General features: G+C 43.0%; 1 protein-coding gene across 3 annotated transcripts in view; it reads left to right on the forward strand.

The window, feature by feature from the left end:
* The window catches only part of fnip1 (folliculin interacting protein 1), a 43,463-nt gene that overhangs the window by 4,453 nt on the left and 18,772 nt on the right, over nucleotides 1-20,238 (forward strand). Inside the window, exons 1-7 of one of the 3 annotated variants that reach the window (XM_049592990.1) lie at nucleotides 5,782-5,877; nucleotides 11,290-11,419; nucleotides 15,575-15,712; nucleotides 15,828-15,928; nucleotides 16,150-16,224; nucleotides 16,604-16,695; nucleotides 17,735-17,818. In XM_049592990.1, the coding sequence (XP_049448947.1) occupies nucleotides 5,867-5,877; nucleotides 11,290-11,419; nucleotides 15,575-15,712; nucleotides 15,828-15,928; nucleotides 16,150-16,224; nucleotides 16,604-16,695; nucleotides 17,735-17,818 (631 nt within the window). In that variant the 5' untranslated portion in view covers nucleotides 5,782-5,866. Of the gene's footprint in view, nucleotides 1-5,781; nucleotides 5,878-11,289; nucleotides 11,420-15,574; nucleotides 15,713-15,827; nucleotides 15,929-16,149; nucleotides 16,225-16,603; nucleotides 16,696-17,734; nucleotides 17,819-20,238 lie in introns of those variants that run through there. The other 2 variants (XM_049592991.1, XM_049592992.1) reach the window with 2 other exon arrangements.

Raw genomic sequence — 20,238 nt, forward strand, 5'->3', positions numbered from 1 at the left:
GTTATTGCGCTGCTCTGGGTTTATAGTTGGTTGTTGTCGATTATTGTCTGGCTGTTGGCCATTCTAGACTGTAGTAAACTGGCATATGATATGATGACCAATCAACACATGACAAACAGAGAACTTACCAAGTAAATTGAATGTTAAGTCATTTTTTTTTTTTTTGACCCGTTTCTGCAGCTTCAACACTTTGCAGTATCACAATAATCATCACGTTTGTTGCTGATCAGTTTCCAGTTTCACAGCTAATGATGATACATGATACTGTGGGCAGCAGGACCTCACAAATGGCGCAAAGATAAAGTGCAACGCATACTACTGACTGCCGACTGTGTTGCTCTACAAATGATGTTAACTATTATGCAGTTTACGTACATTCCACATCCAGTCTCCTTCATTGTGACTCTGCTGTTTGTCTGGAGTTGGGTACACTGCATACTCTAATTAGTCCACGTTATACAGTACTTTGGTTCCTAACACATTTGTTATTTAGCTAGTATTAATGTTCACACAAATAGATGCAGGTATGGTGTACCTATTTTAAATTTCAACAGGAGAAATGACTTCACTGGATGGTTTATTTAGCTGTTGTACAGTGGCATTGATTTTCTGCTTTTCATGCTGATTTATTGATTAGGTTAATGAAGCAATTGAGCTGCTTACTGAATGCCCAAAAAGCAATTTGAACTCTTCAATGTAGAGATCTTTGTGCGACCCTCAATTTAAAAACTCAAAGGGAAACTGGGGGCAAGGAGAAAACACAAGCCCATAATTTGAGAATACCTTCTCCTAAGATAAGACCTATCTCTTCTCTAGGACCATTCGCTATTGAAAGGGCTGCATTGTAGAACATTGTTTCTGCCTACCTTGGTTCTGTTATTTACAGTAAACACCAGTGAGGACTTACCTCTAATCTTTGTCCAAGCTTTTGCCCCCATACTTACGTATCTGTCCATTTGTTTTCACTGTGATGACCTATTCTGTAAGTGTGTCATCAGAGTATGGTAAGGTGCTTTGGACGACAACTTCGGGATACGACAACGACAACGGGATGCTCATTGCCTTGAAGGTAAATTTATGAATAAAACGTGCACATTCAACCTTGTTTAGTAAGTCGCGAAACTCTTATCAGCACGGGGCAGACAAAGTCACGCAGCATCGAACGTCCATAGATAATCAGCAGCGTGATTATTTTGTCTGTTGGGATCCTGAAAGTCAAACCAAAAAGTCACATCACCTAATTAGCCCACTTTCAGTTTAGATGAGAACGAGAGAAATGACAGGGAAGGAGGTGGTGTGACAGAGAGGCAGGATGTGCTGACAGACAGCAATCACTTTGCTTTAAGGCTGATCTGTTCATCACGTCTATCATATGACACTTTCTGTCCCTTTGTTTGCTAACTGGAGGAAAGAGAATAGAAAAATTTTATATTCATTCCACGCATTATGGAGGCAAATCTGCTTTTCACCTTGAAAGCAAAATTGATCTCCCACTCTAATTTCCACATAGTTTCCGGCACTCCTGTTCAGCCTTATCATGCGCTCATGTGATTCTTTGTAAGACACAGTCATACACTCATTACTCTCATCACTCCCTTTCTGTCATGTGTTGCTGATTCAGAAGTTGTGACACAGAAGTAAGCCAAAGTATTCACATAGTCATGAGAATACAGGCATACACACACACACAGTGTAAAGACAAACACATTATATATAAATATAGCTTGTTTCAACACTTTGCAGGGAATTCCAGCCATAAAAATCCCTGTGGTGTTTTTAAAGAATATACACTAACTGTTCTTCAACTAGTGTCTTTAGGATATATACTAACAGTTCTTTGTCTCTTGTCTACAACCACTGTGACTTGGACTTCTTTTGACAGTGAAAATGTACAGCTTGATTCCAGCTGATAGGAGCCTCTGTTTGAACGTAGCTGTGTGCGCAATAACCTCAGGGCGTTGTTGCATCTCCACCAAGTCAGAGTCATGTGATTACAGGAATGCAGAAGTCCTTAATGCAGCATAACCAGCAGAGAAACCAGCAGGTATGCAGGCAGTCAGGTGCTTTCAGACCATGTGGGCCAGTTCCTTGAGGGAGTTGCTGTTTACTAGAACTTAGGCAGAGCAATATAATTGTTAGCCCAAGGAAGTGGAGCAGTTGTGTCACTGTGATGAGGGCTATATTGTGTTTCACCCTGTATAAATTAGGACTTGGCCTCTCCTGCAGCAAAGGCGTGTTCCCTCCATTAGGGGTTAATTTTCAGCCCATATAGCATTACACAGGTACAGCAATCTCTACATGGAAGGTTTTAAATTTGACAAGCAGGCAGGCCGTGGGAAGTATTCGCATGCATGTGCAATTCTGAGACTGTACGTGCAGAAAGTGCCCCCACAAGGTTGCAGATAACCCATAGATTAGATGTGATTACCGTGCCTCTGTGTCACTCCAGTGATGCATATCGAGTAGTAGTAGTAGAGCACTTCGACCATGGGAAAGTACCATGACAGCTCACAACGAGCTACCGCTTGCAATCAACAGTGCAGCTGGGACTCATACATGAGTATTAAGCCTGTGATGCATCTTTTGCGAACGTGCAGGGACCAATGTGAGACCCGTGGCAAAACACACTCAGTTGCAATGCAATCAGTTTAAGAGTGTTGAGATATCAGTTTGGCACTACTGCTGTGCAATGTTCTCTTGGGACAGGTCACCTCAGCAGTCATCGCCTACAGAGCAGTCTGCCCTTATGGAAAACAAGCCGTAATTCATTCAGATTATTCCTTATGTTATATGCATGTGTTGTGCGCGCTGTTAGTGGCTTTCACCTCTCTTGCCCCGTTATGCTGTCTGTCTGATCAACATCTGTCAAACCACCTGCACTGGTTTACAACACAGGGGCCTGCAGTGAAACCGTAACTACCCTAAGCTGGTACAAGACTTTACAAGTTAAATGTGATGATGCAACCCAGCAAAGCATGTTGGTGAGAACGCTAGATGATTGATTTCTTTCTGTAGTAATGTTGTCATTTATGTAATTGATGTACAGTCAAAAATCTATTTTATCTGTCATGAAATAGATTTTGACTGTACACCAATACGCTGAGCGTCGGCTGTTGCCTGCAGCAGAAATGGCATAAAAATGCCTTTAAAAATACCGTGTTGAGGCTTGACCCATCAGAAACCTCTGTCACACACAGCCGGAAGAACGTCACACAGCTTGGACCGAGGGGATATTTATGTAACTGTCTCTCTGTCTCTGACAAACACACACACACACACACACACACACACACACACACAGATGTTCCAGTGGTAGTGGAGAGAGAGTGAGGGCTCGTTGAGGTCACTAAGTAGGCTGATGTCAGACTCACTGCAGTCAAGGAACATGATTGGTTTCTGGTGACCTTTATCAGTATACACCTCAGCCAGGAGCAGCTCTAGATGCTTTTTTCCCTGAGTGTTGCAGACTGTATCGCTGTCAAATGAAATCATTTTTCTTGTTTCTCCACGAATCAGAGATTAGTATCAACATATGTGGCTCCCTTTGGTATGCAATTGAAATTCTCAGTGCATCACAGTGGATGCCCAACTTGGGTGTACTTAAATGTTCCCCCAAACCATTTTTTGCACAACTATATTACAATATCAGTGTCTATGGAAACATAAATGGTGTTAAGTAAGGTGTTGTGGGTGTTAGTAATAGTAGTTATCAAGGTGTATAAGCTAAGAAGAGCTTCAACTAAAGCCAGAAATATAAAATACAACCACACTTGCATGTTAGATGTTGATATATTGTTATCTTCTTGTTACAGTCTAGTCCTAGTGATTTTTACTTAGGCTGTTAATTAAGCCTAGAGATTATGGCTTCACTCTGAAAGTCGAAGATTTGAATCATCAGTCAGAGACCCCTCGGTCGACCGAGATACTTAGTAAGTTGAACGTTCCCTTTTTTTGTCAGTCACTGTGCAGTGTAGGTCTTTCGCTCCCCAAAATAAGCTGCAGAGTGGGTGCTTCTCACTTTCACGCCGCTCTCCGGTACAGCCAGCTGCAGACCCATACCCAGATTGAGTCTGCGTGAGACGGAGGCAGCTGCCTGAAGCAGAACAGGCTTTGCCTGTTCAGGCTCTGAGATAGTGTTATCGTCAGCCTTCTGCTTCGAATTAGTGAATTAACAGCTCACAAAAAAAATCTAATACAATACAGTCTCTGGCTTTTTTTTGATGTTTAGTGTCAGCAAAAATATGTTGTTGCACAGTTCCAATGTGTTATTTGCATAGTTAGCGTGGATTAGCTCGGAAGGCTAACTTAGCTTGTTTACTATATTTCGTGAATATCACTGTCACCCTGGATGTCCCGCCGAACTTCGTTCAAACTTTCAAACTCTATAACTTTGTATTAAATAGGCACATCTGATTTGACTGACATAACAACAAATTGGATACAGCCCAACTTGACATGTTAAATTTGTATTATTGAATGTTCAAATATCTCAGAGACACAAATTTATGCCTTCTGCAGCCAGCCTGTCTTGCTAATATCACTGCATGATATGTGAAAGTGGCCCATTTTGATGACACTGTTTTGATCTGAAATGATTCATGACCATCCTGATGACGTGAGCTCAACGTTCTGTTTCTCTCTCTGTATTACTCTGGACTTGGTGCCGCCCCTAACACTTTCAGTCGGCGGGAGTACTCGTCTTGACAGCCAATCAGCGTAATAAAACACAGGGGAGCGTTTTCTTCATCACCAGTGGAGTCAGTTGATAAATCAAGCTTTTGCCAAGAAACCCCGCGAAAGCATGCTCTTGTTCTTGTTTACTTGTTGTTATTGACTCTATTTCTGCAATAGCTTCACTTATTGCTGTGTTTACTAATGTTAGAGTTAGTACTTGTGGGGAGCCACCATTACTGTTCCGAAAGCTGCGGCCTGCATTTCATGTCATCAGCTACAACGCAGTCCCTGATTGGCTGCTTACTTTGCCATCTATGGTTTGGATCCCTCATTGGCTGTGATTGGATTTTAATTTCTGGAATGTTTTTGGGGCAGCATTGAGTCCAGAGTAATACAGAGAATGAAACAGAATGTTGAGCTCACGTCATCGGGATGGTCTGACCAAGCTACCTTTTTAAAAAAAAAAAAACTTTTTCAACTTCCTGGAAGAGTAATGTATTTTTAGGTTCCTGTAGCAATGAAATGATGAGGCGTCAAACTTAAGACCTAACCCAAAATCCCCAATTGCATGATAACCCATTGAGTTTTTCGGCAGATCTGTGTAAAGTTTCAGTTCTGTGAGTTGCTGCTCACTTTCCTACTTTGCTTCAGACTTTAGTAAGCTGCCACTTGTAACACACCTAACCATTTCTCATAGTACTGACCACCATTCATGTATTTGTAAAGGAAGAATTAAAGAGGAATCAACAAGCTTTCACTTGAAAGAGTCTGGTTTCTTTAAGCTGTTTGTTTGCCTGCTCTTTCTTCTAAGACTTCTTTGTCAAGAGGACGAAGTGTACATTTACGTATTCTTGTTTTTAAATTTATGGAAGACCGAATGATAGAAAGAAGCGGAGGGGGGACACAAGGGAGAGCGGAACAAAAAGAGAGGGATTAAGAAACAACACACAAACACATCCCCCACTGTCACTCTCTTATCACAGTGCTTTGTGGCAGTCAGCAGTCCGGGGCTTGCTGCTGTTGCTGCCTCTGTACTGTCCAGCACTCAGTGCTCCTGCGATCACCTGACAGTCTCATGTTGTTGTGTGAATTTAGTTCACCGCTATTCTTAGACCCTGCTTTGGCTGGGAGAGGAGAGGAGAGAGGAATAGAGAGAGAGGGAGAGGGCCAGGGAAAGACTGGCAGACTCGCAATGATGCCCAGGTAGGAGACGCTAATATTTAACCAGGCTTATGTGCATCCAAGTGGGCATGGTAGTGTTGGTCAAAGGAGGTTTGTTTGTGTTGTTGTGTCTTTTAGGTTTGGTCTTCTGCCTAAGTGTTGGCAACCTGTGGACAGCACTTGCAGTTTGAGATAGTCCTGCCGTAGTTTTAAAGATTGATTCTGTCATTTGAGGTCGGTGTTATGTAATGAAGCTTAGCGTTTTGTGATGAAGCTCATCTTTTTGTTTGTGGATGTGGGAAAGAGCAACTGTGTGGCTTTGTGGTATTAGGGTGGAGTTAAAAGCGTTTCTGATTTACATTTCTGTGATCTCGGATTGGAAAACTTTTGTTCAGGAAGAAGGTGAATCATTTAGAAATGCCAAGGCCCTGCTTGTTGTCGTCTTGGCATTTGAAATGTAACCTAAATAAAACTGTCGTCAGGGATTTTTTTTTAAAATTCTAAGATCAACAGGTTGTTTAAGGAAATGAAAACCTATATGTGAGAGAATTTTTGAGTCATTTTTGGTTCAGACAATCGAGGTCAAAGCAGTACAAGTATGTAACAGTCATGAAGTCATGTGCTGCTTTTATGAATGACTCCCCTCTCTTCTGTCAGCGCTGTGACTGTCACAAGCTCACTGATGGGATACTTCCTCCTTTGCTCTCATTCTGCCTTGTCTTTCTTTCAAATGCTTTTCTGTCTGCCAGATGTTTTTGTGTTTCTGTTTTTGTATGACCTTTTCTCTTCATATCTAAACTCAGCTGGTTCTCTATCTATTAACCTTAGCTGCGTTTTCTCATTTAACGGTCTTATTTTCTTCAGTTGTCCCCCAGCTTTTGTTCTTTTAGCTTCTTTACTTTAGGAAACATTTTTCACTATGTGTTTGCTGCTGCTGATGAAAGGGCTCCTTCTTTTTCCAGTCTTTCTAGCTTTCTGTCCTGTGTTTATTCCTTCTTCCGTGCATCTCTCACTCTGTGTTTTCTCTCTGTTATGTTTAAAACAAAGGGAGCAGTGAACTTGGTGTCAAATTATGCAGATCTCCTCTGGGCTGATCTGAAAACAACAACACGTCGTCTTATTTTTGGAATTGTTGCACCCACATTTGACCAGATCATGCAACTTCTGAGCAACTTTAGTTTTTGTTAATTTAAAATTGTATTAGAACAACTTATATTGGTTTCAGAAGGTTAAATCAGTTATTGATAGTTGCAAAAACTCTTTCAGAGATTGTTTCTGCAAGAATTTTATTTATCTGTCTTCTGTCAACTGAAACACATAGAGATACATATAAGCTGAACGTATGAAAACCAACAGCAAAGTTGCATTTATAAATAAACCAGTCATGAAAGGCAGTAGTCCAGTTGCAAGGAGGCATGTGACAGACTAAAACGACCGCCTGATGTGTAATCTTACACACAAGTCTGTGAGCTGAATATCGACCCAGCCTCAAACAATGCAATTAGAGATCATTATGTAGGCCAGGCAGGCATTACGTCACCCATTTAACATTCAGACTGGGTAAGAGGTTAGGTCTTCCCTCAGATATGAACCAGAGGGGAAGATGTTTTTGCAGTGTGATCCAACATTTACTTCGATTAACTGTTGGTCTAAACAAAAGAGTAGTATCTTGCTTTTAACCCAAGCAAACCCTGGTTAGACGATGTATGTTGAGTGATTAATCAATGACAAGTCAACACATAACTGTATCAGTCTTTAAGTAGAATAAGATGACAGTCTGTTGGAAGTTTCTCGCAAATTATTGTTTTTTCTTGAGCATATTGTCAGAAAATCTTCCAAGCAACCTGGGACTAGCATACCAATAACCTTGCAACTATGTATGAAGAGCCTGCGTGGCACGACTCCACCAGTGTACCCTGGAAAATAAACCCAAGTGTCAACAAATGGTGCATGTTTTTGGTTTGTGAGAAGAACTTGTTACATGCCTAAGAGGTCAGTAATACTTGGGCTAGGTCCACAGGGGCCCAATGGAGCCTCCTATGCAGATGGAGTCTGCGTTACCAGCGACAGGAAGACACAAGGTGGTAAATATTATTCTGAATGTGTGTCTGACAGAGACAGAGACAGGTGTCTGTCTGCTAGATATCCTGCAGACACAATGAAAGTGGCATTACGCCGGATTTCCACTGGATGCGTGTCCGTTGCAGAACGGCAGCGCTGGTTATCCACTGCGTGCTCCGCCGTCCGTCAATACCCACCGGCTGCGTTTGCTGTGTGGTGTGGTGCAGCTCCGCCGGAAGACATCTCGGTGCACTGCCATGATTAATATCTCCTCGTCCATGGTGTTCACGGGGTGAAATGACATCTGAAAACCTCTGACCTGTTGACTTCAGGCCTGCCTCTGCCCATTATGTAGTTTTTAAGGTGTAGTGCACGGAAATATGATCCGCCGTGAACACTATGTACTTTATTTTGAAAATTAACCGGGTGTTTTATTGTGTTTCTGTGCACGACTTCCTGCCCCGCACGATCTGCTCTGTGCTGAATTGCTGCGTTGTGCTCCGGCGTCTGGCAAAAATAGAAGTCCTGCGTATCTGTTGCGGAGGGCTCCGGAGTGCCGGAGCTGAGACGGAGCCAGAACGCAGCACAGCCGCAGCTGGTGGAAACACACACATTGACTAGAATGGAATCCTATTGGCTCCGCTGCCGTGCCGGAGCGCAGACGCAACCAACGCGCATCTGGTGGAAATTGGCCTTTATTCTGCAGTTTCAGCATTGGCTTGACCTCAAGGCAACCCCTGTTTCGTCTAACAGGTTTTTTTTATGCCAAAAGCCACTTCAATAATAGTTTAACATTTTAATGTAACAGCTATGATACGCCTCAATTGTTAAGCCACCTCAGGAAGTGTTGACACTGCCAGCAAGGTTAGCTAATGTTACGAAAGTTTGACTCAGTATATTTTATCTACTTTTTAAATCTGAAAGTTGTCTTAACTATATAAGACAATTGTATGCAATGGCATGCAGTGAAATATGGCTCCTTTTGTTAAATGCCCACAAAGCCTCATTTAAATTCAGATGGTGGTTTTGGTGCATATTGGCAGGCAACAGGCTCAATGCTTAAGCTACAGGATTGAGTGCTGGAGATGTTTCCATGCAGACATGGTGAAGCAGCTCATTGTGCAGTGTTGCTCCAATCAGTCCCCCAAAAAGTTGCTCTTTTATGATTGCCCCTTAAGGCCCTGTCTGACAATGACTTTGGTGTGACAACTAAACACTGCCGCAGGCTGTAGCGCATGACTCCCTCCCTCCTACTCCCTGCAAGGCTGAATCATTTTGCCTCCAGGAATGCTGGCCATACTTTGACACCAGTGTTTGGTAAATAGAAGCTCACATGCATGGCAATGTACACATGGACACGCACACACACACACACATAGACACACACACAGGAGCATACAGCAAACCAAAGGTATTCCCTGCCTTGTCAAGGCTCACTGACCACCAGTTGAAAAGCTGTTTTTGAATGTGGGCTTATGTATGCTATTTTGTTGACAAGTGAAATGGACTTAACTGTTCCTTTTCCACCGCTCCCTATCAACCCATTTATTATAAACACTTGTGTTTAATGACGCCCCCCCACCCTCCCCCCCTCCCACCCCCCACTACTCCCCAATAAAAGGCTATATTTAGGTCCAGCTCTGTGTCCATGCGCCTGACCCATCTATCCATCAGGTCAGGCAGAAATCCTTGCCAGTCTATCTGTCGGTCCAAACCTCTGTCATCTTTATAGCCCCTACTAAATCAACCAGGGACCCAGTTTTCCCCAAAAGCAGAGGGAGTGCCAGAGCCCTGTGAAGGCCTGGTAGTAGCCACAGTGAGGTGTAAATGTGCATCAACATTCTTCACAATATTGCCTGAGATGACCAACATAAATAAGATGAGCTGAATGAAAAAGCAGGTTACCTAGCAACAGCCGTGGAGCAGGGGCTGCCAGTAAAAACCGCTTAACTGTTACTTAACTGTTGGACAGTGTTTCCTGCCAGAAGAAATCTTACACTGCTGAAGTCTACAACAGTTAAAAATCCCAGTCTCCAATATGGCTTTAAATCCTATTTTATCCCATCGCTCATAGTAAGAAGGTCTGTTAAGAGATCTGCATCTGCAAAGAAACAGATGCAGTTACAATACAGTTTGACAGATATTTGAATTTCAATGAACTTATCATTTGGTTAATGATATCCTGCGGCTATTTGTCGATTACATAAAATTAAGTTGGTTGAGAACAGCCTCAGGAGGGACACTGGAGGATACAGTGGTTTTCCCTTCCACAACTGCACATAGAGTAAAGCTCATTTTCTTGAGTAAAGTATGAATCATGCCTCAACTCATGTGTTGGAGCTGCAGACTGGTTATACTGGGTGACTGTCACATGTGTAACTGAAAAGGTAGAGCAGTGAGGAGCTGCAAACATAATGTGTCAAGCACAGGCAAATATCCCCCGGATCCCCTGGATATCTCGGATAAAATCAGCCGAGTGAGAGTCGGGAGTGAGTGGCTGCTTTTTATCTGGGTACCCTCTAAATATGAAGCATTACTGGGTGGGTGGGTGGTAGGTTGGCTTGGCATATCTTTATTGCTTCAGCTCCCCACTGGTTGAGGTATGAGATGGATGAATGGTAGCCATGGTATGGAGTCTGTTGACTCTGCCATGCTCACTGGGAGGGATGAAGGCTCACACTGATTTATTTAGAGCTTGCTAGTACATCATTTCGACTTTTTTCCCTCCTGCCCAAAGCATAGCCAGTTTTCTGGTCATATGAATATCTGGCAGATGCCTTGCAGAAATACTTACTCAGAGCTCAACTATGGCTTAATCAGCCACACAATATGATCAGCCTTTAGGGGGAACGCAATTTTAGAAATCAAACTCAATGTATGGGTCTTTTGGGAATTAAGAAATAAGAATGTATAGATTAAAAAATACATATCTGGTTCTGCTGCATACATTTTAAATGTAATGGGTTACCAAATTGATAATGTTCAAGGTTAATGCTCAGAATTGGTGTTTACAGTGGAAGAAGTTATCCTATATTGTTGCTCCAAAGCTTCTTTCAGTACCATGCTGCACCAGATTGTTTTGGAAGTGTTTCGTTACGGGTGCTTGACCTCATTGTCTCTAATGTGCAAATTTCCTGTTTTCTCACTCAGAGAATGCGTAAAAGATGTTTAAGGAAAATGCGAGATGTTTCCTCGCTTTTCCCGTTCGCTCCTTTTCATTTCACTGATCTCCGCCGCCTTGTCAGTTAATTTGTACTAATTGCATTATTTTCTCTCCTCCCTCTCACCTCCCCCCCCCCCATCTGTCTATTTCTACATCACTTTACTGTCTCCATCTTTACTTTCTCCCTCTTTGGATCCCTCTCTCCTGTGTCCGCTCTTCGTGCCACCTAGCTGGCCAATCCCCCAGCTGGAGCCCAGTCAGATCAGGCTGATAGTGTACCAGGACTGCGAGAGGCGCGGCAGAAATGTCCTCTTCGACTCCAATGCCAAAAAGAGGGGCACGGAGGAAACCCCGATCACAGTGAGTCACATGTTTGTTTTGTGTGTGTGTGTGTGTGTGTGTGTGTGTGTGTTGAAACTGGGAGGCCCACCCTTGGTGATGAAAAGAAACAGTTTGTTACTTGTCTTGATGTAAAGTTAGAGGTGAACTGAGGCAGGAGAGTAGCTGTTCTTTGAAATGAGAAGTGAAAATAATTTTGCCAAACATGGTCAACTTTCACGTCCTTTACCAGCTAATTTCCTGTTTTATCTTTTTCTTTCTCTGCCTGTATATCACCCTTTACCTGTGTGAGCTTTATTCAGTCACAGGTGCTGTTGTTTAGTTTTTTATTGGATTCAATAAAAGGTTTTAAAATCTTATTTGGCATTTTTGAATCTGCAGAAACTTTGACCTTTTAGAGCTTACAGTCAGAACAGATGATCGGAGATAAGAGCAGAGAAGGACACAAGCACAAACACAGAGACAGAAACAGAGAGCAGAGGCGTGACATGAAAGAGACGACACATGACCGTTTCATGACGATTGGAAGCCACAAGCTGCACCTTATGCTGCTTATCCCGCAGGATGCCGCACTGCTTCACAGTGAGCAGTGTCTGACAGCCGGATCAAGAGTGGAAGGCAGGGAATGTGTCCCGTCGGACAATGTGCATGTTCTGTTTATGTGTTTTTACAGGGCAGTAGTGAATAACAGAATTCCTTTTGCTATTAATAATAAAATGACCTATACATTTGTAGGATAAAAAATATAAATCAACTGTCAAAACTACGTTAGTCACAATTACCAGTTGAATGAGCGCTTGTTAGTATCTAAAGTTTTATTATCTCCGCACTTTGTAAAACAAAAGCGCTGGTCTCCTTTTGACTCAATGGATGTCAGAAAGTCTTATGATAAAGTTTCCAGGGCAAGGCTGTCCCGAAGGCAAATACCACCTTGACACTATGTCAAACAGGTAATCTATTTGTGTGTCAGTGAGTGCGTGAGCGTCAGCCACGGATAATTGTCAACACACCCATCTCGGCCAGTGAGACGTGATGATAAAAGCTGTTTCACTACGACATGGCAGTCCTTATCAGGGTGTGTGCCACAATAGCTTTCAAACATTAATTATGTCTTTTGACAACCAGCTCTGGGTATATGGTGTCTCCCATGGTGCACCTGCTTTTTCCTCAACAAACGGTGACACACGCTCACCACTTTTTTTTTTTTTTCCTTTTTAATTTTGAATACCATGCCTAATATTTGTCATAACGCTGCTGTGTGTTTGTGTCTGACTCTGACCGGTTTGTTCTGGAGCTCTTATCTCCAATAATAATAGCCTCAGCTGACAGCCCATGTGTAAGCAGCATTCTTTCATCCTCACATGACAGCCGTGTCACTCGCTGTCTGTCTTTCTCTGTGTCTCTATCTGTCTTCATCTGTCTCCGCTCTGGTCTCACCCTCATGAAATTTTCCTCCCACTCTGCATCTTCCCTCTCTACATCAGCTGTGTATCCCCTCTCTGTCTTTCTGTCTCTTGATTCTGATTACTGTCCTCTGCATCTTTCCTTCTTATCTCTGTGAGCTTTTATAAATCAGTCTTGACCTTTTTATTTATCTTTACCTGCCTGCCCTTTCTGTCCCCTGTGTCTCTATCCACCCATTTCTAATCCTCTTTCATTCTTAAATCTCTCTCCCCATCTCCATTTTGAAAATGCATGCTTTATCTTCCTCTCCTCCTGAATCTCCTTTTACCTGTCCGGACCGCCCTCTACCTCAGCCCGTCTTTGTTTTTGTTCCTTTTTCTCCCTGCCGTACTCTACCTGTCTTTGTGGTGCCTCACAATTTCTCAAACTTGTCACTCGACACCTCCCCGTCCCTCCTGTCTGTCTTTGTCTCCCATGATTCATTTTCCACCTCCACCTCCGTCTCACCTATGTGTTTGACCTGCCATGTTTGCTTCCTCCTTGGCCTGTCTCTTTTTTTTCCCCTCACCAGATTTCTCCCTGTCATGCCTCACCTTCTCTTGTCTGCCTGTCCATCTGCCTCATTAACACGTCCATAACCTTTCCATCACACAGACGCATACAGATACACACTCCTGCTGTGTTATGACACCCTGACTTTGACAATTGGATTGTCTGTTTGGTCAACTTTCGTAACTCATACACATGGATTCACTGAAGCACTGCATTTGGATAGGCCTGGTGCCAGATAGAGAACTGCAATAAGAAGAGATATGCAGTGCGTGTGTGTGTCTTTGTTTTAAGATAAGATAATGCATAGAGAACTGCTTTAAGGGGAGTCCGTGCAAAGTATGTGTTTGTGTGTGTGTGCCTGGTGCGATGTCAATATTTTTGGTGCATTCTGCATCGTTAGGGCTTTGCCAGCTACAGTGTGACTTCTATCACATGATGGCTGTTTTTTTTTTTTTTTTTTTGGTCTTATTTTGTTGTTGTTTTTTGTCAACTCAGAGGAATTAGAGAGATCAACAGCAGGAACAAGTAAAGCACACAGGGTCAGAGAGAATGAGGAATAGAGAAAGAAGGGATGGATGGAGCATGCATGGGACGTGTGAGACTGAAGAATAAAGAAAAGGGGGGAGTTGGTTGGGAAATAGTAAAATATAAGAAAAGAGGGAGCTGGAAAAGAAGATGAATTTTGTGTTGGAAAGAAGTGGATGTGTTAAAAGAGAGAAAGCTGCAGGAATGAGAGAGGGATGAAACTGGAGTGGTGGAGGGAGGGAGGGAGGGAGGGAGGGAATGATTGCAGTGCTGCTCGCTCACGAGTTCCCGAAAGAGTCATATGACTGGCAGTCACATGCTGCTGGCCTCTGTGTACACACCTCACACTGCACTGCAGCGGACACACACACACCCCCACGTACACACTGAAACACACGCTCGCCCAGAATCTGCGTGGCTTCATTAGCATGAGTGTGTGTGTGTGTGTGTGTGTGCTTGCGACAAAAATCAACAAGAAAATTACACAGAAAGTTGCATACACGTCCACAGTGTTTGCTAATGCACAGTGTGAAAGAGCAGAATGAAGGAGAAGCAGTAATCTTTCTTCCTCTGCCTGTTTTCCTTCTCCCCTCATCTCCCCCTGTTTCTTTTTGGTCTCCCCTCTCATTTTTCCCCTCCTTTCTCTTCCTCTCTTACATTGGCAGCGACAGTGGTTTCAAGTGAGCCATTACCAGAGCCTAGCTAAAACACACACACACACACACACACACACACACACACACACACACACACACACACACACACACACACCCTCCCCCTCTGCTCCCCGCCCTCTCAAATGCATTCCTCTTGAATAGGCTGCCAAGTTAAGAAGGCACATGACACAGGCTGATTGAGCTCACATTGCTTTTAGTTTGCTGTTTACACAAGTGCCTCCGGATCAGGTTTCTATGGTTTTGTGACCTGAACAATTCGATTTCATTTATTTTTACCTGATAAGGGCCAGTGACTTTATATTTTAGGGACATTGGGGTGAAATTAGATAGAAAATGTGACTTTTTATAGTTGTAGTCGGCTCTCAGTCGGTTTCTACCATTATGTTTATGTTAGCAGAGGCCTCCAGAACTGAAATCCTCCTGCAGTAAAACCTCATGACTTTGTTATCTGTCCCCATGTGCATGGGCTGTTCCCACATTAAAGGGCACAAGCCTTTTAAGAACTTAAAAACACTGTCTGCATCTGTCTTGTGACTTCATGTGCACAAGATAGCTCAAGGTTCCAGCTCTTTTTGCATATTCTTTTTTGCGTATTCCTTTTGTTTTGTTGTTTAGTCCCTAACTATTCACTGGGAATAAGTAAACAAAAAACAAAAAGCAACTCTAAAAGTTGAACTACTGTTGCTGAATTCTTTAAGGCAAAGGGAGGGCATTTTTGTAGGCTTCTGTATATATGAAGGGAAAAGGAAAAACTCATCTCGGCTGATGAAACAATGGAAATGGCTGATATACTTTGTACTCTACCAGTTATTTATGCTTTCAGAGGCTGTTCAAGTTTGTTTACATCCTTAGTAGCTGCAAACAAGGCAGTAAATACTGGTGTTTTTCATCATTAAGTCAAACTATGTAAGCTGAACTCTACATGAATGAATGATTTAAGTGATGTGATTTTATGATGAGTTAAATGAGCCTGTGTTCATGGTACTTGGCCCATAATACTTTATTATTAACCCCTTAGAGCACGGAGGGCCAGGTGAAGATGTTTGGGAAATGCTGCCAGCTCCGTCCTACCGGAGGCAGCAGCAGCTCCCTGGACAGTTCGTCCTCCTGCACCTCAGAAACCAAGGAAACAAAGGAGCAGGGCCTCCGCTTCCAGGTAACACTTACCTTTCACTTGCATGCATAGACAAGAAAATGCTCAGTTCACTGTGTAGTTCATTTCTCTTTAAGGGTAACAAAAACATGTGCTCCTCCTCTCCTGTCCTCACCAGGGTCCGAGGTGTTCGTCTGATGTGGTAATGCTCGGGGAAATGATGTTTGGCTCTGTTGCTATGAGCTACAAAGGTTCCACGCTAAAAATCCACCAGATCAGGTAATGAGAAATGACATGCATCAGTGTCTTTTAAGCATTGTAGCACTGGCCGTAGAGAAAGCAGAAACATTTCACATGACTTTTAGGACTGGATTCAAATGTGTGTGTGGTAGAAGAAGGGACAAATGAGGTCAGCTGTGAGAGAAGCACAAACGTGCACAAGCACATGAACCGAGCATACATAATAATGATCTGTGTCCCTGTGCTATCGTATGTATCAGATCACCGCCTCAGCTGATGCTGAGTAAGGTCTTCACAGCCAGGACGGGAGGCAGTGTGTACGGCAGCCTCAACACGTAAGCGCACACATGCTTATCAACACGCCCTTCTCGCTCTGATTCCTGGAGCAGCTTCTGCCATTAGCCGGCACATGCAGATACACCCTCAGCTCATCTTTCTCCCCCTCTCCATCTGCCTTAGTTACTGTCTGTATTCCCTGTTTATGTCAACTAGGGACTCTGTCGGTTTGTCTTTCTGTCTCTCTTCATCTAGTTGAACACAGTCTGTCTCAGTAGGCTATTACAGACTATGTGCCCTAACTGTCATCAACTTTGAATATATTAAAAAAAATCTTTGCTGTCTTTCACACTTGCATGCAGCATTTATATATTGTAATTATAATAGTGTTGTCATTACCCTCCTAACTTTTGTCCTTGGTTTTCTGATCTTGCGCAGGTTACAGGACAGCCTAGAGTTCATTGGACAGGACAGCAACACCCTAAGGCCTGATCAGAACACTGGGCCCCACAGTCTTCTAGGGAACATAGGTAACCACAGACACCCAGTGCCACATCAAACCATCTTTAGCCACCAATGATAGCAGTCCTGTTTCTTTTCAGTTCAGTTATAGGTAGAGTGAAATGACACTTGGTGGAGATACTTTCTTCTTGAAACGAGATGTAGGGCACATACGTCTTATGTGGTCTCTTATGTTGCCTCATTAACTGTTAGTGCGTTTAACTTCCTTCAAGAAAATTATACTATTTACAGTTTAACTGCAGTGTCAATTTTGCATTTTGTTAAGTTTAGTTTACACAGTTGAAGTGCCTCTGTAGAACTGTGAGGAATCAGCTGATTTTATTTCTTGCTCTCTGACTCTTTAACATTCCTGTTTGAATACAAACCAGGCTGGATAGACTCTGCCAACAGCTCTCCCTTTACTGCTCCCCTGCACTAACCTCGGGAACAGTTGAGAACGTTCAAACTGGCCTCACAAGCACAAGTTGTTGTTTTTTTTTTTTTTCTTCAGCACATTTGCATAGTCTACTCTTATCCCAACACATATTCATAGCAGTATATCTCTGTTGTGACTCATCTGGTGCTTCACTGAAACTCTTAGTGACTGTGCTTGTTACATGTGGTGAAACTCTGTGCAAAAGATGTATCTGAAAAACTGAAATCAAAGACCCTACGAGTCAGGCTCAGAGTACGACAGGTTCCCAGTAGAAATAAAAATATTAAAAACAGAACTGTTGGCAGATTCTATCCTTTTGTGCATTTTCTGTTATACTCACAGAAAAGACAAAACTTGTACACATCACAGATGTAAAGTGATTTATTAGTTTGATTAGCTGTATTTTCTGTGAGTGATAACCAGCCTTCTTGTTTGTCTCTGACTGACTGACCCACCAGATGATGGTCGTTGAAAAAGCTCCTGTAACTCAGTTGTTTACTACGAGTTGGTCGGACAACAGGAGGCAGCCAGCTTTCCTCCTTAACTCATTCACTAACCACGGTTCATGTTTTTTGTCTCTCTTCCCTCTTCCTCCCTTTCTTCTTTTCCATGTTTTTGTTTGTGCTGCGCAGGATTTTCTCAGCTCTGCAGCCCTCGACGGGCCTTCTCTGAACAGGGCCCTCTGCGCCTCATCAAGAGCGCATCTTTCTTTTCAGGTTGGCGCTTAATACTGGCCATGAGTGATGTGTGCCAGTTGCATGCGTGTGTGTAGGCTGTAGTTGCAGTAGCACTGTTTGTACAGGCCTTGACTCTCAGCGGCTGCATGCCTGTGTGGTGATTCTTACACTAGAAGTGGTACCAATAGTCATAGCATGCACTATCACGGCACGTCTGCAAATAACCTGGGTCAGATAGAAGCTGCAGAAACTGTTGTTTGAGGTGGTTCCCACCAGGCGTGCTTGGCATGTTCTGTAAAACAACATCATGTCCCCCCTAAAATTAGTTCATTTGGGCAGGTGGCAGCATTTGGATTCACACCCAAGTGGCACCAATTAACTGTGAAAATGCCGTTCCCTGCCCTGCTCCAAGACATCCACACCAATAAACGAGCTGTGAATTTTATTTACAAATGCTGATTCACTTGAAACTGGCAGTGAACTTTAATAACACAAACTGCCGCCGAGTAGATCTCAAAGGGATATGTACTGCTTCAAACACCTTCTGGTCCGTTGTTTGGCTGCTGGCAGTGTCAAAAAAGACAACCTCGCCTACCTCGAACCTCGAACTATCTGACCCAGGCCTACAGGCGGATGACGCACGCAGAAATAGTGTGCATGGGTTCTCACTGGTGTCGGCGGCTGTAGTTCTAGTTTAAGTTTTTGCAGTTCCCTTTCTTCCTTCTCTGTGTGATCTTCACTCACACACTTTCACTAACTTCACTTTGCCACTTACTGTGAATGATTTTAGGCTTCATGTGCATTTTAAACATCGGCTATGACAGCATCTTTAGTACTCTGCTGGTATTCAGTGGGCTGTTCTATAATGAGCTTTCATTTTCTCCCTTATAAACCTTTTAATGATGCGGTAAAAATTGCCTGAGCATGCATTTACACATGCGGGAACATCCTCGATCACTTCCATAGAATTGCACACGGTTACACAATCTGCTGTGGGCCACTGAGTGGGGAAATGCCTTGTTCAAGGGCACCTTGGTGCTAAGGAAATAGTTACTCATCATCCACTTTCTGTGCGGTATTCAAACCAGTATATTTCAGTCACAATCGACTTCCTAAAATGAGGTACATAATGTGGGTGGGCACAGTGGGGAATCCTCAGACTGTTATTGCCACCAGTGACACACACTGAAAACTTGTTCTTTACAGCCTGGGGCCTGTGTGATATCAGCATTCGTTTCCATACTTGTAATATAACACCCACTGCAAAGCTTCTGCAAGTAGTATTGCCTTAAACCTTGCCCATGTAATAGCAGTGTTAGGAAAAAAAGACAAATGCATTTTAGTTTTTAAAACAGCAACTTTGACTGAGTGCGGCAATAGAATAATGATAATCAAGCAAAGTGATGGTGAGTTTTATCAAAAGAGCGTCTCTATGCATCATCATTCCTACCCACAATCCTGTTCAGGGTACCCTTAGGTTGGCATGGCCTCTAGTTATGCAGTGTTGGTATGGTCATAAAGCACAGTGTGCCACAGCAGTGCACATACACTCACACACAAACACTCGAATGCTTTGCAACAAAAGCTCGTGTTGATGTGCTCATTAATCATCTCATCCAGATCTGTGCTCTCAACTGCACGTTGAAATGCTGCATTTGTGGCTTTCACACCTCTCCGCTGTGAGAAGCATTGACATTTTTCCCATTTCGAGCCCAAAGTGTTGACACGAAGGACATTTGAGAGCAAGTAAACAGGCTCGGTGACATCCATATTATGGTGTCTGTTGTAGAAAGTTACCTCAAAGCCGGAGCAGCTGCTGTAGATACAGTGACAGGGAGTGAGTCAGTGAGCAATCGCCTGTTGCGACAATTTGTGTTGCTTGCGGCACTTCCTGTTTGTGGTCTTACAAAACAAAAGGGTGCACTTACAGCATGAGAATCAATCAGTAACCGGTATTTCACAGTAGAAATTAATCCGAGACCTAGCCTTTGTTGTGGTGACCTCACATGTGGGAGCTGTGTGGTTCATAGTCTAACAGTGATACATTTGTTTTAAATAAGCTACTAGGCCTTGGGTCATTTGAAGCATTTTCAACCTTACCTCAGTGGTTGAAGTTCTTTAGGGAGAAATTTAGATTTCTTGGTATAGCTTGGAAATGGATGCTGAGCATGTGAAGCATCCAAAAGCATAAACCTCTGTATTTGTTTATGAAGTAGAAGAGCATTACAAGGCTCTGATTGGTGATAATAAGAGCATCCTCAGCATGACTGGTGCTCCATTGTGTTGATTACAGTTTGTGTTTCTCACATGTTGATCTTTGTCTCTTTTTTGCCCTCCTTTCCTTTCCTTTCCTTTCCTTTCCTTCCTAATCTTTATCTAATTTCTATTGTCCTTGATTTTCTTCTATCTGTACTTTCTCTTACGCATCTACCTTTGACCTCTGCATCCATCTGCCCTCT

This window comes from Epinephelus fuscoguttatus, linkage group LG12 (genome assembly GCF_011397635.1).
Source record: "Epinephelus fuscoguttatus linkage group LG12, E.fuscoguttatus.final_Chr_v1".
Classification (NCBI taxonomy): domain Eukaryota; kingdom Metazoa; phylum Chordata; class Actinopteri; order Perciformes; family Serranidae; genus Epinephelus; species Epinephelus fuscoguttatus.